We start from the raw sequence: 15,716 nt of genomic DNA on the forward strand, positions 1-15,716 counted from the left end.
AAAGCATTTATTTTTGCTTGGTCACATAGCTTAGACTTCTTAAAATACTGAGCACACTTTTTTTTCCCCACCACCTGAAACATGGTGACCTCCTGTAACTGGACCATCTTACAGATCCCAGCAGATTAAGGCAGCCCTTGTCAGCCATGCGTGGTGGCTTACATTCTCTTAGAAAGTCTCTGGAGCACATATATTCCCCACAGCCTCTTTCCAGGCAGTCTGAATGCCAAACTCAAAGGGCAGAAGACCAAGAGGAGGAACATGACCCCAAAACTTCACGATAATATACTCTCCTCTCTGATCTGCTTTTTAGTTCAAAGATGTCAGGCAAACCATGAAGGACATTCATCTCCATTAAGCTACCTTTGAACTGAAATGTGACCTACAGGCCATGCTGTCTGCACCCGCAGGGCGGCTTCAGTGCACAAAACATCACACAATTGCTTTATTATACACTACAAGAGCATGCCAGAAAGTGGGTCCATTGTAGACGCCTTTCCAGTACTGAATTATATTCCTTGTCTTCAGACAGGAACACATTTAAGAGAGATACTTGAAATGGAGTATTGCACTTCAGAAAACAGAGAAAAGCTATGGCAATCCTGTATCAAAGCTTGAGCTAAATATAAAGAAGAACACTCTGAAACATGTTTATAAAGTGAACAGTACCATGCTTTTAAGCTCTTTAGTTAGATAAGAGCCTCCCTCCCCTCCACAAGCCCCCAAAGGCAAACAAACAAGTGAGTAAATTCTTCCACTTGGGTGTAGCCTGTCTGCTCTGTGCCTGGGAAAGCCTTGCTTGCAAAATTTTTTTGGCAACAAGCAGCAGTACATTTGGCTTTCACTTCTTGTTACTATTCTGCAGCTAACCAAGAAAACAGATGGGCCCTTGAAGGCTATCAAGGTGTTTTAACATCCTTTATGCCATTTAATTGTACACATCTCTTCAGAAATTAAAAATAGTATTGTCAAACTGTTAAGGTATTTATGGTTCAAATAAAGCAGTCCCCTGAAAAACAGGGTAAAATGTTTCAGGTTGGGTCATTTCACCATTACTCAAAATATTTCATGTATTTGTGCTGTATTCAAGTTTTAAGGCTGACTGATACATTTTTTTCATCTTGCACTTGAATCTGAACAGCTGGAGAGATATGAAATAAAAAGTACTTGCATAATTTGTTTGGCTTCCATGTTTCATATACAGGTCCTGAACTTAAGCATACTAAAATACTTTGTAATCAATTTGAAATAACCATCACACTCAAGGTCCCATGGAGCAGCTAGCCTGACTTCCCTTGCCAATTTATGTTCTGCATTTTTTTTTTTTAAGTCTTTCACAAAGTAACCAGAAGAAGAAAACTATGTAGAACAAGTCTGTAGGTAAATTTGTTCCATGTAATCAGTCAACCTTGTTCATCTAACAGTTCCAACTAAAATTCCACCATGAAAGTAATGTTTCATTAGGTGGTGTACTTTCAAAAAGATGACAAGTCTGCAAACAAATCAAATGTCAGTGTGACAAATTTGAGGAAAAAATACCACAATCCAAACAAGAAGCATTCCAGACTTTCAGAAAAAAATTACATTGTCTATTAGCGAGCAGTTGGCATTTTTTTTTGCCACTTCTCTTAAGGCCCAGGTTGACCTCTTCAAGAGGAACAGAAGACAGAAACCAGCTGTGCCCAATCATAGTTTCTTCCCAGCCCATGGTCCTCCACCAGACAGACTGGCATTAGTACTAGTGGTTCATAACTTTAACAAGCTAGTTCATCTGATTAGAAGCAAAAATGCTTCCTCCTCAAGCCATATGATCAGATTCAGAAACAGAAGTACCTGTGTTTTTCCACTCAAATTGTATCATTTTTTTCACGTGCTGAGAAGTTAGCCAAAGACATCCTTGTTCTCATCCCTGCCATTTTCCCCTACATTAGGTACTCCACAAAACTCAGAAGGCTCAAACTTCACTAAGAACATTTTTAAAAAATACATATTAACTGTGTTACAATACCTGCAACAGGTCTTCACTGAGTACCTCCGTTTTCTCAGCCCTAAGGGAGGAAAAAAAGACCATTGTCAGGCTAATTAGCATACTCAGGGTCAAAGATTGCTACAACACTTTCAAGAAAACCAGTTCAGTTTCAAGTTATAATCCCATTATGACCATTGCTGCAAACACCACCGTGTTCACGATGTCATATGTAGCACTGGCGCCCGGCCTCGGGTGACTTGCCCAGCACAGGGCGCTTGGGAAAGCCTGACATTCCTGGACTCCCAGCCCCCAGCACGAATCCACTGCACCAAGCTCTAATGATACTTTAGACTGCACACGGTTTAACACAAAGCAAACTGGAATCCTGAGTAACTTCACTTAACTGCAAAGATCTATTGAAGCAACTCCATGCCATTAATCAGGTAACGTTATCAATGCATCTGAGTGTAAAGGAATATAAAGACATGAGAGAAGTAGGACAGCCAACTTCAGCTTTTTATATTTTACCACTGCAGAGCTGTATCAATCAGCAACTGGTGGAAATGGTAGCCTGAACACCTTCCCTTAACCTTACACACACACACCCTTCATCAGAAATCTCCCATTACCTCATTTTGCTGACTTCCATAATACTAAAAGAATAGAAAAGGTTTGTTACTTGAAATGATCACCACAAGCTAATACTACTCCCAGTAAAGGTTTACCCTCAGTAGTATAGTATCTGAATACTTACACATACTTCCAAACAAAATATTAACAGTTGTTACAAACATACTCAAACATCCACATGTACAATTCCACACCTTTTTCCTACCCCAGTTTACACATAAGCTTTGAATTGTTTAATGTTGACACAGATTTGTTTGGTGTTAACTCATTTGCTATAACACCGCTTTATCCTACCTTTGCTAGGTCTATAAAATAGAGAAAGATAAATTTAGTTCACCCACTATCTCTTCTACTTGGCTGTTCACCATTACTACACGTCTATTGCTACAGGACTTGGAGGTACTCCAGTACTCTATTTTCCTGTTCAGAGATCCCCCACTGCTGTCAGAGTTCCTCCTCTACTACACTGACTTCCTTCTGATCCTGCAATCTGTTTAATAACCTACTGCAAGACTGGTCACGCACAGAAAGTCCATTTTCTTGATCAGGCTTCATCAGCTGAACATGTGAAATGCCTCCAAAGACAGTATTTATTCACTTGAAGTTTGGGGTTTTGTTTGGTTGGGTTTTTTTTAAGGCATTTGACTTTAATTTCATGGCACATTATCTGCTTGAACTATTTGTGACCCATAAGGTGTTAAATAATTAAGTACCAGAATACAGTAACGCTCAAAACCTCAACAAGACTAAGACAAAAGTCACTGAAATACTTTGATAGCAACATAAACTGCAAGCACTGTAATATTTATTTGTTTAGAAAGACACATACAAGATCAACAAATTTGTATTCCACACATATACAAATGCTATGTCTGATCAGAATTATATCCTGTTAAAGAGCAATTACTCGATTACTTTTAATTATTTTTCAGCCTTGCAAAATTCCACCAGCAATTACATGGAAGAACTACAGTGTAAGAATACTCCAGTTAGAGCATCACATTCTTAAGCAGATTTTAATCTAAAGTGGCAACCATAACACATCAGCTAACCGATTTGATAGGATCACACAGAGCTACTAAATATTCTGCAGGAACATAGTGCTGTGCACGGTAATGGTTTTGCATAAAATTCTTCAGCAACCAGCGTTTTCTGTCCTTCAACAGACTGCGTAAGAGATGAGCCACCTCTTTCTTTCTAAAACTCAATTTGATAGTGCCCATGCCTTTCATGAAGAAGGGGCTGTATTTAAAATGGCTAACATGGCTTTTGGTTTCAAACACCATTTTCTTCTCAGTCCTGTTTTCCACAGGTGAATGGATGCTTTACATTAACAGCTTTCATGAAGTTAAATTTTACCCACCTTTAAGGCAGACTGTATGGCACGAATCTATAGAATGCTATCAAATGGCGTATCACTTTAGCTTTGCGCCTCACCTAGACACATATTAGCCAACTGCTCATCTTAAATACCAAGTCAGCCTAAGCAATGCATATAAAAAAGCACAAATTCCAATACCTGTTGGGTAAAATCCCATCCTGATCAAGGCGGCACACCGTATGCCAGGATCAACAGACTGAAGATCAAGGAGTGCAGCCCTGAGAAGGAAGCAGGCTGAGCTTACCTGCCACAAGCTCGCTAAACAATACAGCTCAAGGTGTCTTCTGCAAAAACATAGACTTCTTTCAACAACAGATGCAGCGGTTTATGAATAAAATTGCCTACGGGAAACTATTTAATTTTGATATTTAAGAATAGCCTACTTGCAGTTCCTACCATATTAAGATTTTTCTAGTTAAAGTAATCTGCATTTGACAAAAGATTAGCATGGCAGTTTACTAGAGCTCCAACAGCTGGACTGCTAGTGGACTCAATCTTTCCAGTGTAATTCGGAAAAGGAACAAGACAGCAGCGGTGCCACAAATATACATAGCTAACCCTCACATGCCATAATAGACTATGGCAAAAGTAATGGGAGAGCAGCCGCCTTCATCTTCACATATATGCAGGTCACAGTTTCCTTCTTTTGCCTAGAAATCTGTTTAAGAAAAAAATGTAACTGGTTTCTACTTCTACGTTACACAACTGAAGTTTGCACTGACTCCCCCGTGTGTATCTCTAGTCCTTACTTTGGCTCCGTGGAAGGGAAAGTTAGATTAGACGAAGGCGTTTCAGCAGTTCATTCACCCTGGGTGCTGACACACATTGACGTGATACGGAACAGACACCACAGAAGTGAAGATCTGATGTACCAGAAGAGAACACAGAACCTTAACCTAACTGGCAGTTTTAGGAAATAAAACAGCCACCTCAGGCGGCGTAATTCAAAACAACTTCTAAGAACATTTAGAGTACTTATAACTGGATATGTATACAGCATTACAGCCACTGAACTGCTTATAACCAAAAGAATAGTGACTGACTCAGAGTTCACAGAATTTTTCCCCACCCATGCAGCAATAATAAAATTAGTATAAGATTTTGTAAATTCACTTTTAGCTATTGGGAATCATGAAACGCATTTTGTAGAAATTATCTTTAGAGGAAACAAATGTTCCTTCCAATATTACTTTGTATTAGTGTTCAACAGAACCTTTCATTATACTACTATAAAGTTACTGGATGCTTTTGAATGGCTTTAGCCACAACATTAATTTAAACCATCGAATAGTAAAATAGAGTTTCCATACAACTTTAGATTCATTAAAAGTTTGATTTCTTCTTCCTTTTTCCTAGGACATTATGTCCATTTGACTGAAAAGCAAAGATGGGTCAGTAATGTGCTAGCAGAAGTTTGTTTCCATTTTAAATACGGTTACCTGCAGACTGCGTATCATTATGTGAAGTGCAAAACAATTTTCATGTATTTATCTTTAGCACTCTTTTACACCTGACTGGTTTGTCAAGGATTTAAAGTCACAGCTTGAAAATCCGGATCTCCTCCTCTGAAGGCAGGGATGTTTGCCCCAGTCATCGGTGGCAGCAGGACAGCGTCCCCAGGCCAGCGCTGATTTAGAAAAGCCACCAATGATGATGTCACGTTCGGAAATGCAAGAGGGAAGACCTCGCCCTTCCTGCAGGCCCACATTCCACCTTTAACAAGGAAGCCATGAAAGAGCCACTAAATGATCCTGCTTTTCAGTGACCACAGCCATGAAACAGAAAATGCCACCTTGTGAGAGCAGCACAGCCTATCTCCTTACTGAGCAGGGAAAAAGCAAACAACCATCAAAGGTACCTCTCCCTCGCTCTGAATAACAGGTACTCCTAGCTTACATCTAACTGCAGCTTCATGGGATGCTAACTCCTTCTGCTGACTAATTAGAGAATTAGCAAACACAGAAAATAACAGAATTGCTTTTTCACTGCTGCATCAAGTTCCACCCTCATCCCTTGTTAGGTCTTATTTGTATCTTGTCTAGTGGGTAGCACAAAGCTATGAAGAAATCCTTCTGTAATCAAGAAACAATTAAGAATTGGAAGATTTAGTTGCAGAGAGTGTTCCCAAGGGCTTTATCAAGCTCAGCAGCGCTGGTAGCTGGCCTCCAGCCTGGAGACCCTCCACTGTAAGCTTCCCCCACGAGACATCATGAACACAGCCCATCCCAAATCGAGATTGTAAAGCCCAGACTGCAGCAGCTATGGCTGTTTACATTCCCAGCAGCTAAACTCAATACAGTCCAAACAGTTAATTCTCAGTTGCAAAACAAGGTCCCTCCAAGCCATTACTAATGGGGAAAGCATGCCCTGCCATCTGAGCCTCTCCCGCATGCCGGGGGCCCCAAACACATCGGTTTGCAACAGAGCTGTTTGCGCAGGAGCCGTCCCCACGCTTCCGAACAGCAGGATCCGCAGGCACCCGGTGGGGAAACGGGGACCTGCCCAGGCCGGAGCCTCCCAACAGCTCCGGCCACAGCGGAGGAGTTCACGTGAGATGGGGAAGAGCACAGCACGAGCAACAGCCTGGGGGACGCCGGACTCAGCGCACAGGGCTCCGCATCCCACCCCACCGTGGCAGCGGCATGCGGGCTGCTCGGCTGCCCACGTACAAAATAGCTGCTAGACTGGCGGTGGTCCACTGGACACAGGGATGGAGCTGGTCCCAGGGAAAAGAAGGTTTCTGAGAACTGAAGGTGATGTTTTTCTGCTATACCACCAGGCAGGATACCTGTTGGGCCAGACCCTTTACATGAATCCATGAGTACAAAGTTTTTCAATTAAAATTCAGCACTGCATTTTAAAAGACATTTTTAAAAGCAAAACTGAACAATCATGTGTTACAGCTATAATCATCCCCTTAACAAATAAAGAGGACAAAACTACTGGATTCCGTAAAACCCGTACTTTGAAACCGCTTTTCAGGCCGAGTTCACACGGCATCCTGCCCACCGTGCAGAGCTCCACGGGCTGCTGTCGGTGGCAGCGGCTGCAAAAGCAGTTCTTCATTTCTGCACTGTCCCTCTCCTGCACCGATACAACTGGTTTGGCCAGGGTGTAAACCAGCCAAGCTGTCTGAAAAGAACCTTGACAGAAACAGTTACTTCTCAGCCAAATCAGCTCCCCAAATTGACCCTTCAGACACTTGCTGACACAGCTCTGGGGTGGGAACAGGTAGCAAAGAGTAGGTTAGGTTCCAAGTACAGCTCAGTTGGTGAATGTCAGATTCCTTGGGGACATCCAAAAATCCCCAGCAGAGCTAGCTTTTCACTTCCTGGTATTGTAACACTGAGAAACTGCAATTTTCAGAATTTTTCCTGCCGAACTGATTCTTTAAACAATTTTTCCTTTCTTTTCAAGACAGTACATAGTGTAGTCAACATTAAATAAGTCATGCCACATAAATGCTGGTGCCGTTTTCTATTTGGGGATGGCATGGCCAAAAGTAATTGGCTTAACTCACTCCAAGCAAAAAACCAAGAGGTTTGAGAGTGGAAAGACAGTATTTTTTATTCTAGACATGTTAATTACAGTTCCTTAGCTTGCTGTGATATTTTAAAAATGTATTGCATGTGCCCCCAGTTGTCCTCCCCTCTTTAAGTGTTTTGTAGTATCATTCATTTTATTTCTTTCCTTCTTTCTGGAAAGGCCCTTCAGCACAGCCCAGGGTGCAGGGCTCTGCTGCAGCTCACTGCCTGGCTCAGCTGGGAGCAGGGTGGGCAGAACAGCTCTCACTCCTTAGGTTTAAAATTGGTCCCTTCACTTTTTCATTTTTACAGCTCCTTCACACTTCCAGGCCAGAAGTCTTCTCCGTATATCTGGAAACAGCAGATGAGAATTCCTGAGATAAAAGTGTTTATCTTCCATGAGGAAAGAATTTACATTTCCATGTATAAAATGAAGAGGCTCTATCAAACCAGCCCTGAAAATTTAAAAAAATTAAAGCTTTATCTAAACAATATTTGAGATCTCAATGGCTTCACAGCAGCATCCTGTCCCCCACCAGGGCATCAGTCCTGACCCAGGGGCTGACCGCCAAAGCAGGTCAAAGCTACAAAACCAGTAGAAATCTACACCCCTGCGAGGCTAACAAGGGAGGAACAGGAGCAAACCTGACGTGAAGAGCCATAAAAACTTGGACATACACAACAGAACAAATGACTCAGTTCAGATGTCAAAATGGAAACAGAAACCTTGACTCACGCGCTGCGGACGGGACGTGGAGCTGGCGGTAGGTGATGCCATGGGAGGGCAGTTCGCTTCATGGTGAAACAAGTCTGCGTTCCTGAACTCTGGAAAGATTTCAGCGGAAGCAAGGAGACATCCACCCGAAACATGAGACAAAGTTAAAACTAGCCTTCCCTGTTGTTTGATTTTCCTCAAACAAAGCATTTGTTTGTTGCCACAAGTAACCAGATTAGCTTTGCTGCCGAGTTAACACTTCAGAACACCTTCGCTGGGCGCTGGGCTGGCAGTACATCCTGCCTGCTTTCCACACACAATAGGCAGGATTTGCTGCCAGGAAAAATGAAAGAATCAGCAGCTCTGTTCCAAAACAAGGAATGTAGAATTAGATGACAATTTCCCTTCCAAAAGGTTTGCTTTTTTACCATTCACTAAGACAGACTTAATAGAAAAGATAACTTAAAGGTGTTTCAGGACTACCAGCTTACTTTTCCCCATTAGACACTATACTACATTCCAGGAACAGGCTTCCTTTTTAAACAGAGTAAACCCTCTATTTTATAATGCAAGTTTATGGAACGTAACTATTAAACATGTCAAATAATTTTAAAACTAAATGAAAATTTCAATCGGGGAAAGAGCTGAAACAGCTGAACAAGACCAGAAAAACTCAGTGATGCCCTTTCAGTAAGGGGATGCAGGAGAAGCGACCCCCAGGTGCCACTTACTGTACACTTAAAGTGACTCCCACAGTCGGTACCCAAACATGAAATAAATCATTGTTCATGGCAGTATCTTCCCTAATTTTTACTTGGTTTTGACTTCACGAAATCAAGGTGATGCAGGGAGACACAAGGTTTTGCCTGCCCCTTCCTCCTCCCAGGCAGCCAGGCTCACACTAAGGCTCCTTACCTGAACTAAAATTTCAAGCAATACAGGTTGTAACACACACATTTCCCACTCCCCATATTCTACCCAGATTCTGCATTTCTAGATGCTTTTCAGAAGCTGAGATCTTAACACATGAAAGGATCTTTCTGTGCGACTAGAAAGCAAAAATCCTACAACTGTGGCCTTCAAACACACATATTAAAGGTCACTTTTCAAAACCACTTTATTACAAAGGATTTATTTTGCTTCCTTTGGCAGCCTGTGGCAATACTCAGCTTTGCGGGTATACTGTAGGAGTTTGGTTTTACCTGCACAGCATTCTGAAGACAAGCCAGAGCAGAAACGTGTTTGGCCAAGCACACTTCTCACCACAGAAACCAAGCTCATTATGTCACACAAGCCCCACGTTAATCCTGTTTTGACTCCGCACCGTGAAAGAGCACTTATACTGGGAGGAAGGTGACCAACTGGGATCCTTGATGTGGCTGAATTTTTTCAAAAGAAACTAGCATGACCCAAGGTAAGTATCAATATTCTGTGAGTTATTTTTAAACATTTTAAAATCACTTCCAAATGACTATCAGATGATACTCACCATTTTCAGTATTTATTTAGTATTTAGTGAACACTACTCACAACCAGTAACCAGTTAAGACTTTGAGTTTGCCTACTATCCCCGTTTTTCACAAAAATTAATAATATAAACTTCTGCACAAGTATTAAAACTGCTTTCCTTATAAACCTGGTGGCCACTGATACTTTAGTGGCAGTAGCAGAAATCACCCCAAAGGCTGCTGGTCCGCAGGAGATACCACCCCAGCTCACTTCCTAAGGACGGTCCTCGACGCAGAACCCGTTTTCATACTACAGTGATGCTCAGGTCACCAATGTTAACCCAGGTGGCTACTGCAGCTTCTGCACTTCTAATCCTTTAGAAATGCTTTAAAAAAATGGCGCATCACCTCCAAGGCACCAAATCATTTCATTAATCAACATCTTTATCTTCAGAACCCCAGCAGCTGCCAAACTACAATTCAGGCCTCAATAAATGGATTTCTGCTCCTTTGTCTTCCTTTCTGCATTGAGTTCCTCCATCGAAGTTGGCTTGGTCACTCAATCTAAAAGCTGCAACTTTGATCTCTTCTATAATCTCAGCCATCTGATGTTGAAGAATGAAGCCTGCCTGCTCTAATTAAAGGCAGATCAGGCTTTAGAAAGATAATAATCTTGGAAAGAAAGCAGAGTGTTCCTTTGCAGTTGCAGGGAAACCCATGACAAACTGTTCACATTAGGGGATCTCAAATTCCTTCGTAAGTGAAATGGATCCAAGGCTCCTCTCCCAAGCGAGGCAGTAAATTTAGCTATTTAGAACCACTGCAGCTCAAGCCAAATCCTATTTTAGGGCCACTCTTGGAGGTACAGTCACTGCAGCAAGGCCCTGCACTGCCCTTCAGAGCTCCAACCCTCTCCTTGTAAAATATACATGTTTTTAATATTAGATATTGAGAATTAAACCAAATATGGTGCGGTTTGAGAAAAATACTGTTAAGTCTGTGTAACAAATCCAAGTCAATAATTATGAGCCACATGCACTGCAAATTAGAGATGAATGCAAGTTGAACTTTCTAGATGACAGAAATACAACTGTGGTTCAAATGGAGAATCAAATTTAAAGCAATTTTACTTGACAGAGGAAGTGATGTTCCAGTGAGAGGTCTTTGATGAGTCTTATAGCTTTTAAACTTCTGGATACAAACAAAAATTTACAACTAAGGTGCTTCCAGTTGACTACTGTCTCAGCAAATTGAACACTTACGGCTAAGGTACTATTTCATGCCATGAACTAAGTCTTGGCTAGTAAAGCTCTCCCTGTATTCTTTTCAACTTTCAAAAAAACTAAACCTCCACACAGTGTATATTAGGTCAATATAACAAAATGTGGCTTTTTAAAAAATGCATTTGATTTACATTCTCTTCTGAAGGTATAAATACTTTCACAAAGTGCTGCTGCAGGGGATTAAAATTCTAAATGCTTAAATCTAGCCAGGATGAAATCTAGCAGTGGTCATATGTTTTTTTCTGAAGTAAAAACTCCTATGGCAAGCTGTCACAAATTAGCGATAAAAACCCCCCAAGGAATCTGAGACGAAGTTAAGCTACACAAGAAAGTTTCTAAACTGATCAAATCACAATGTATTTTCTATGCCTGGCTTTTTCCCCTTTAAGCATTACCATATACATTTCTCATGCTCTCTATTGAATATTACTACAGAACTTGAACTTTCCAAACATGTCAGTTATTCATACAATTTATAAAGAAAACGTATACAAACACCCTTACACAACATCTTGGTACAGAACTGTTTTTAGTATTTAACTGTCCAGTATTTATTTACATTAAAAAGTTTATTTTCACAAAAGGCCCTTCCCTGGTCCAAGCAAGCAACAACCTTTTCTTCTACTTATGTAAAATAATTGTATCTAAAGTTAGCTGGGTACAATTTCAATATAAGAGACCGTAGAGCAGAAAGCAACCTAAATAATTATTGGATTAGTTATTCCTTAATCTAAGGTGCACTTTTAAAATCCCTGCAGGCCAAGATAAATGCTGCTGCCGCCAAGATGGGAATTGTCCCTGCTGCCTTTGTGCTCCAGCAGCACTCAAACCAGAGTCACACCGGAGAACCAGGTCTAGATGAAAACTAACCGAGCCAAGCAGCCGCAATAAATCCGCCTGCAGCCACCGCCCTTCCCCGGGCCGGCCGCCCAGGGCTGCTCACCTTGTCCCACCACTGCAGCCCGGAGTCGGGCCAGCTGCAGTCCCACCAAATCAAGCCCATGACGCGGCACCAACGTCGGATTCCTCCCTCACGCGCCTCCCTGCAACCTTTCTCCTCCGGAGCGTCCTGTGGGAAGCAGTCCCCCTTCCCGCACTTTGGGTACAGACCCCTGGTCCTCACATCCCGCCCCTGCACCAGCAGCAGTCATAGGCAGCTCTGACTGGAATTAAATCCAGTAAAAAAAAATTTCTGGTTTCCAGTTGTCTCGTCCCCTCCCCGGGCCACCCCATGGCTGCACCAGTCCCCATCCCTGGGCAGGGGAGCCGGCACCAGTGCCGGCCAGGCAGGGAGAGGGGAAATTGTCCCTTTTAGCAACAGCAGCTACTTAAAATCAGCTTAAGCTGATCATGAAACCATGCCCTGGGGCCAACATTTCATTAACACAGAGGTGACATCAGCTGGCAGAGCTGCTGAAAAAAGCTGTCGTGCCCTCCCTCCTACCATCCCTGGCCGTGCCGGGCACAAGCACCTCCACTAGCCAACAGCTCGAAGGGCTGCCCTGGCTGAAAACTAACCTGCTTGGAAGAAACCCCGTTTTTCAGTCAGATTGACTTCGCCGCCGAGATCAGACGCGCAAGCACAAAGAAGGGGTGGGAAGAAAGGGAAGGGCAGCTGGGGAATCGGCGCCTGGCAGAACGGGCACCGCTGCGGAGCCTGGTGCAGTTGTACATCCTGACCACAGCGTTACGGTAGCCGCTGATGTTTCCGGATAAGAGAATGGCTCATGAACTTCCTACACGTGGGTTTGGCAGCTTTTAGTTTTCGCCAAGGATCAGTCCCCTTGCCAAACCACCTGCTGACATGAGAACTTCATATTTAAGGAGAGGAATGAAAAAATAAAAAAAAAAAGGGCAAAAACCCTCAAACATATCCTGAACTTTCAAACAAGATGCTACTTTCCATTCCAGCCACAAAACAGGGGGACTGCCCACTAACTCAAGATATTTTAAAATTTTGTGATTTCTATTACCAGCAGTCCTGCGTTGCCAATCACTGGAAAAGATTCCAAGAATCCGTACTGCCCTTTGCAAAGACAAACTTTTTACAGTGTAGACACGTTTGAATAGGAAAAACATGCAATACAGGAACAAGCAAAATACACTGAACTGCTAAAAAAATCCTGCGCATTTTTTGCACATTTGTTTGCTTTTTTTGCACTTTGGCAGGACATTTCAGCTACATATTACCTTCCATAAGTGTCAAAAAACTCCAGTCCAAAAATTAACGTTTCACCAAAGGTAATGATGTTCCTAATTTAATATACTGTCCAGACGGGTCTATTTTAAGATCAGGGATTCACAAAACTGGCAAGAGAAAGCCTCTGAAAAGGAACCAAACTGAATCAACACAAGAAGCAAAACAAGGAAACACAGAAAAGGCAGAACAATGAAGTAGGAACAGAAACTAAGCAAGCAAAAAGGAGCTGGAAGCTTTGAAATAACAGTAGAAAAAGTATAAGGGAATTTGGGGACCCAAGGTTATATAAAATTGACTAACAGGCTAGTGAGAAAATAGGAATTATTCTTTAGGCCTACTATTTCACAACAAGGCCTTTGCACTGATTTTCTGATCACTAGCCATGATTAACAATTAATGGCTGAACCCTTCATTATGTTTCACCAACAGGAAACCCAGTTTGAGCAGAGTCTGACAATTAGCCTGCAACTTGGACGACTCATCCCATGACTGGGTTCCACGGCACTGGCTATAGATGTCTGTTTTTATGTTGCTTAGATACAGGGTACACAAGACCATATTAACATGTGTAACACGCAGAACGGTGCCATTACCGTCCTGCCACGTGTTGCACACGATGCTTTTTGCTGTTCTAGCATGAAAGTGAAAGTTAACTCTATCAGTAGATTTCCGAGAAGGAAGTATGAACCTCAGACTAATAGTCTAACCAAGGTTTATTAACCTGTACTGCACTTCAACACACACTTGGACCTGGTGTTACAAAACCAGGATTACTTTATCCTGCTGTTCCATTCCTACAAAAAATATCAGATCAGAACACTTAATCTGCATATTAAATCGGCTTACAGCAAGACAAACCACTTAAACATTCGACTGAAATACAAGCTGCAAGAGTTTAAATCACACATTTATTTTCCTGTATGAAAGTATTAGCTTTCTAGCTTCCCTTCATTTTCTAAAGAAAACAGAATTTTTCACCTGGTGGATTAACATTTGCTATCAATCACTTGATAATTAGTTCACAGATGCCAAAAAAAGTTTGCATTTGAATAAACTGCTGCACTTTTCAAAGCCAGATCACAGCCATAATTTTCCAATCTGGATGCAAAGCAATTTATCTTCTAAAAAAGAGACAGCCTTATAACTTAATTTTCCTGTTACTGGCTAAAGTAGTTTTTACTCTGTCACCAAGGACGTGTGTGCACATGCATGCCGCAAGTGGCATGCTCCAAGAGCATTAACAGTTCTTAGCAACGACCTACCTTTTCTGTGCACCGCTCAGCTGTACAAGTTACCAGTTTTCCTTTTATTAAGTTTCCCTCTGGAAGTGTCATCAGGATCTTGAGAAATATGCAATATAGTCCCCAAGTATATTTATATAAAAATCTCAGTCCAGCAATTTCTGGCACAGGACAACTTGTAAGACAGGAGGAAAAAGTTCCTCCTTTATTGATCCTTCTCACCTAAAAAGGATTTGGGTATTTTGCATACTCAGTTTTTGCAGATCTACTGGCTCTTTGTCTCACTCTGCTGCAGTCACTCCAGGATGTTCCTGTCATTTTGCAGTGCAATTAACTTCACAAGAAAACAATCTGTGTCAAGGAAAAAAGGCTCCACCTCACTTAGGAGAAGAACTTGTGAGCTCACCCAGCTGGCGTGTATTTATGAAGCTTGTTTCCTGTTGAGACAGCAGGACCATCCAAGCATAAGATGCACGACTATTCTGACATGCTTTTATCAGCAATGCAATAGCCATTACAAACTCAAAGCTTTTAAGGCTATTTGGTTCCCAAGGAATAAATTTTAACCAAAATGTTCTAATTCAGTCAACAAAGCAATGTTGCAGATAAAAAGGATACTTGAAAGTTCCTTATTTTTTTCTTGTCTAGACACCAAGTGCTGCTTTAAGCATGACAATATCCACGAGGATCAAATTTAGCCTTGCTTTCGAGACTGGCACCTACAACAATCAAGCAGCCCTGAAAAAATGAGGTAATCAAGCACAGTAATCTGTTAAGATCACTTGATATGTCACCACCAACTGCTGTGAAGTTACTTGGTTCTGAATTACAGGAGATCAGCCATACCTTACCCAGTTTAGTTTGCATTATCAAACTCCCATGGGTTTCAGACCTGAGCTGTGCCTTGGCAAACGGGGGACAGCTAATTGCTAGGTTATGTAAGACCCAACACAGTGGGCTGGAGCTTCTTCTAAAGCACCAAAAAAAAAAAAATGGAGCTACTTCTTTTAACAAGTTATGAAACTTTTCTTTCTGGAAACTGTACATAACATTAGAAAACTTTTCTAACACTAAGATACTTTTCAGTTAACCACATCCTAAAAAGATGGTATGTATTTGGTATTTCATCATTTGCTAATACAATGACCTCTAAAGGGCAGTTCTGGTCACAGGTCCATTATTATAACCTAAAAATACCATACAAATATTCAAGAAATATATTTGCTTTCATAAATCCCAAGTGTATCACATTACAGCATCAGGTTGAAACAGCTTGTTAGATCACTTCTGGCTATTTTAGCCGATTAAATCATTACTATTTTAGG

General features: G+C 41.6%; 1 protein-coding gene across 1 annotated transcript in view; it reads right to left on the reverse strand.

Moving 5' to 3' along the window:
* The window catches only part of ARHGAP17 (Rho GTPase activating protein 17), a 34,103-nt gene extending 22,150 nt beyond the window's left edge, over nt 1-11,953 (reverse strand). The window contains exons 1-4 of the mRNA XM_010283115.1: nt 11,894-11,953; nt 6,945-7,112; nt 4,545-4,630; nt 2,009-2,048 (exon numbers count right to left, since the gene is read on the reverse strand). Of these exons, the coding sequence (XP_010281417.1) occupies nt 2,009-2,048; nt 4,545-4,630; nt 6,945-7,112; nt 11,894-11,953 (354 nt within the window). The remainder of the gene's footprint in view (nt 1-2,008; nt 2,049-4,544; nt 4,631-6,944; nt 7,113-11,893) is intronic.
* Nucleotides 11,954-15,716: the final 3,763 nt, after the last annotated feature.

The sequence above is a fragment of the Phaethon lepturus genome, unplaced genomic scaffold, assembly GCF_000687285.1.
Source record: "Phaethon lepturus isolate BGI_N335 unplaced genomic scaffold, ASM68728v1 scaffold55472, whole genome shotgun sequence".
Classification (NCBI taxonomy): Eukaryota; Metazoa; Chordata; class Aves; order Phaethontiformes; family Phaethontidae; genus Phaethon; species Phaethon lepturus.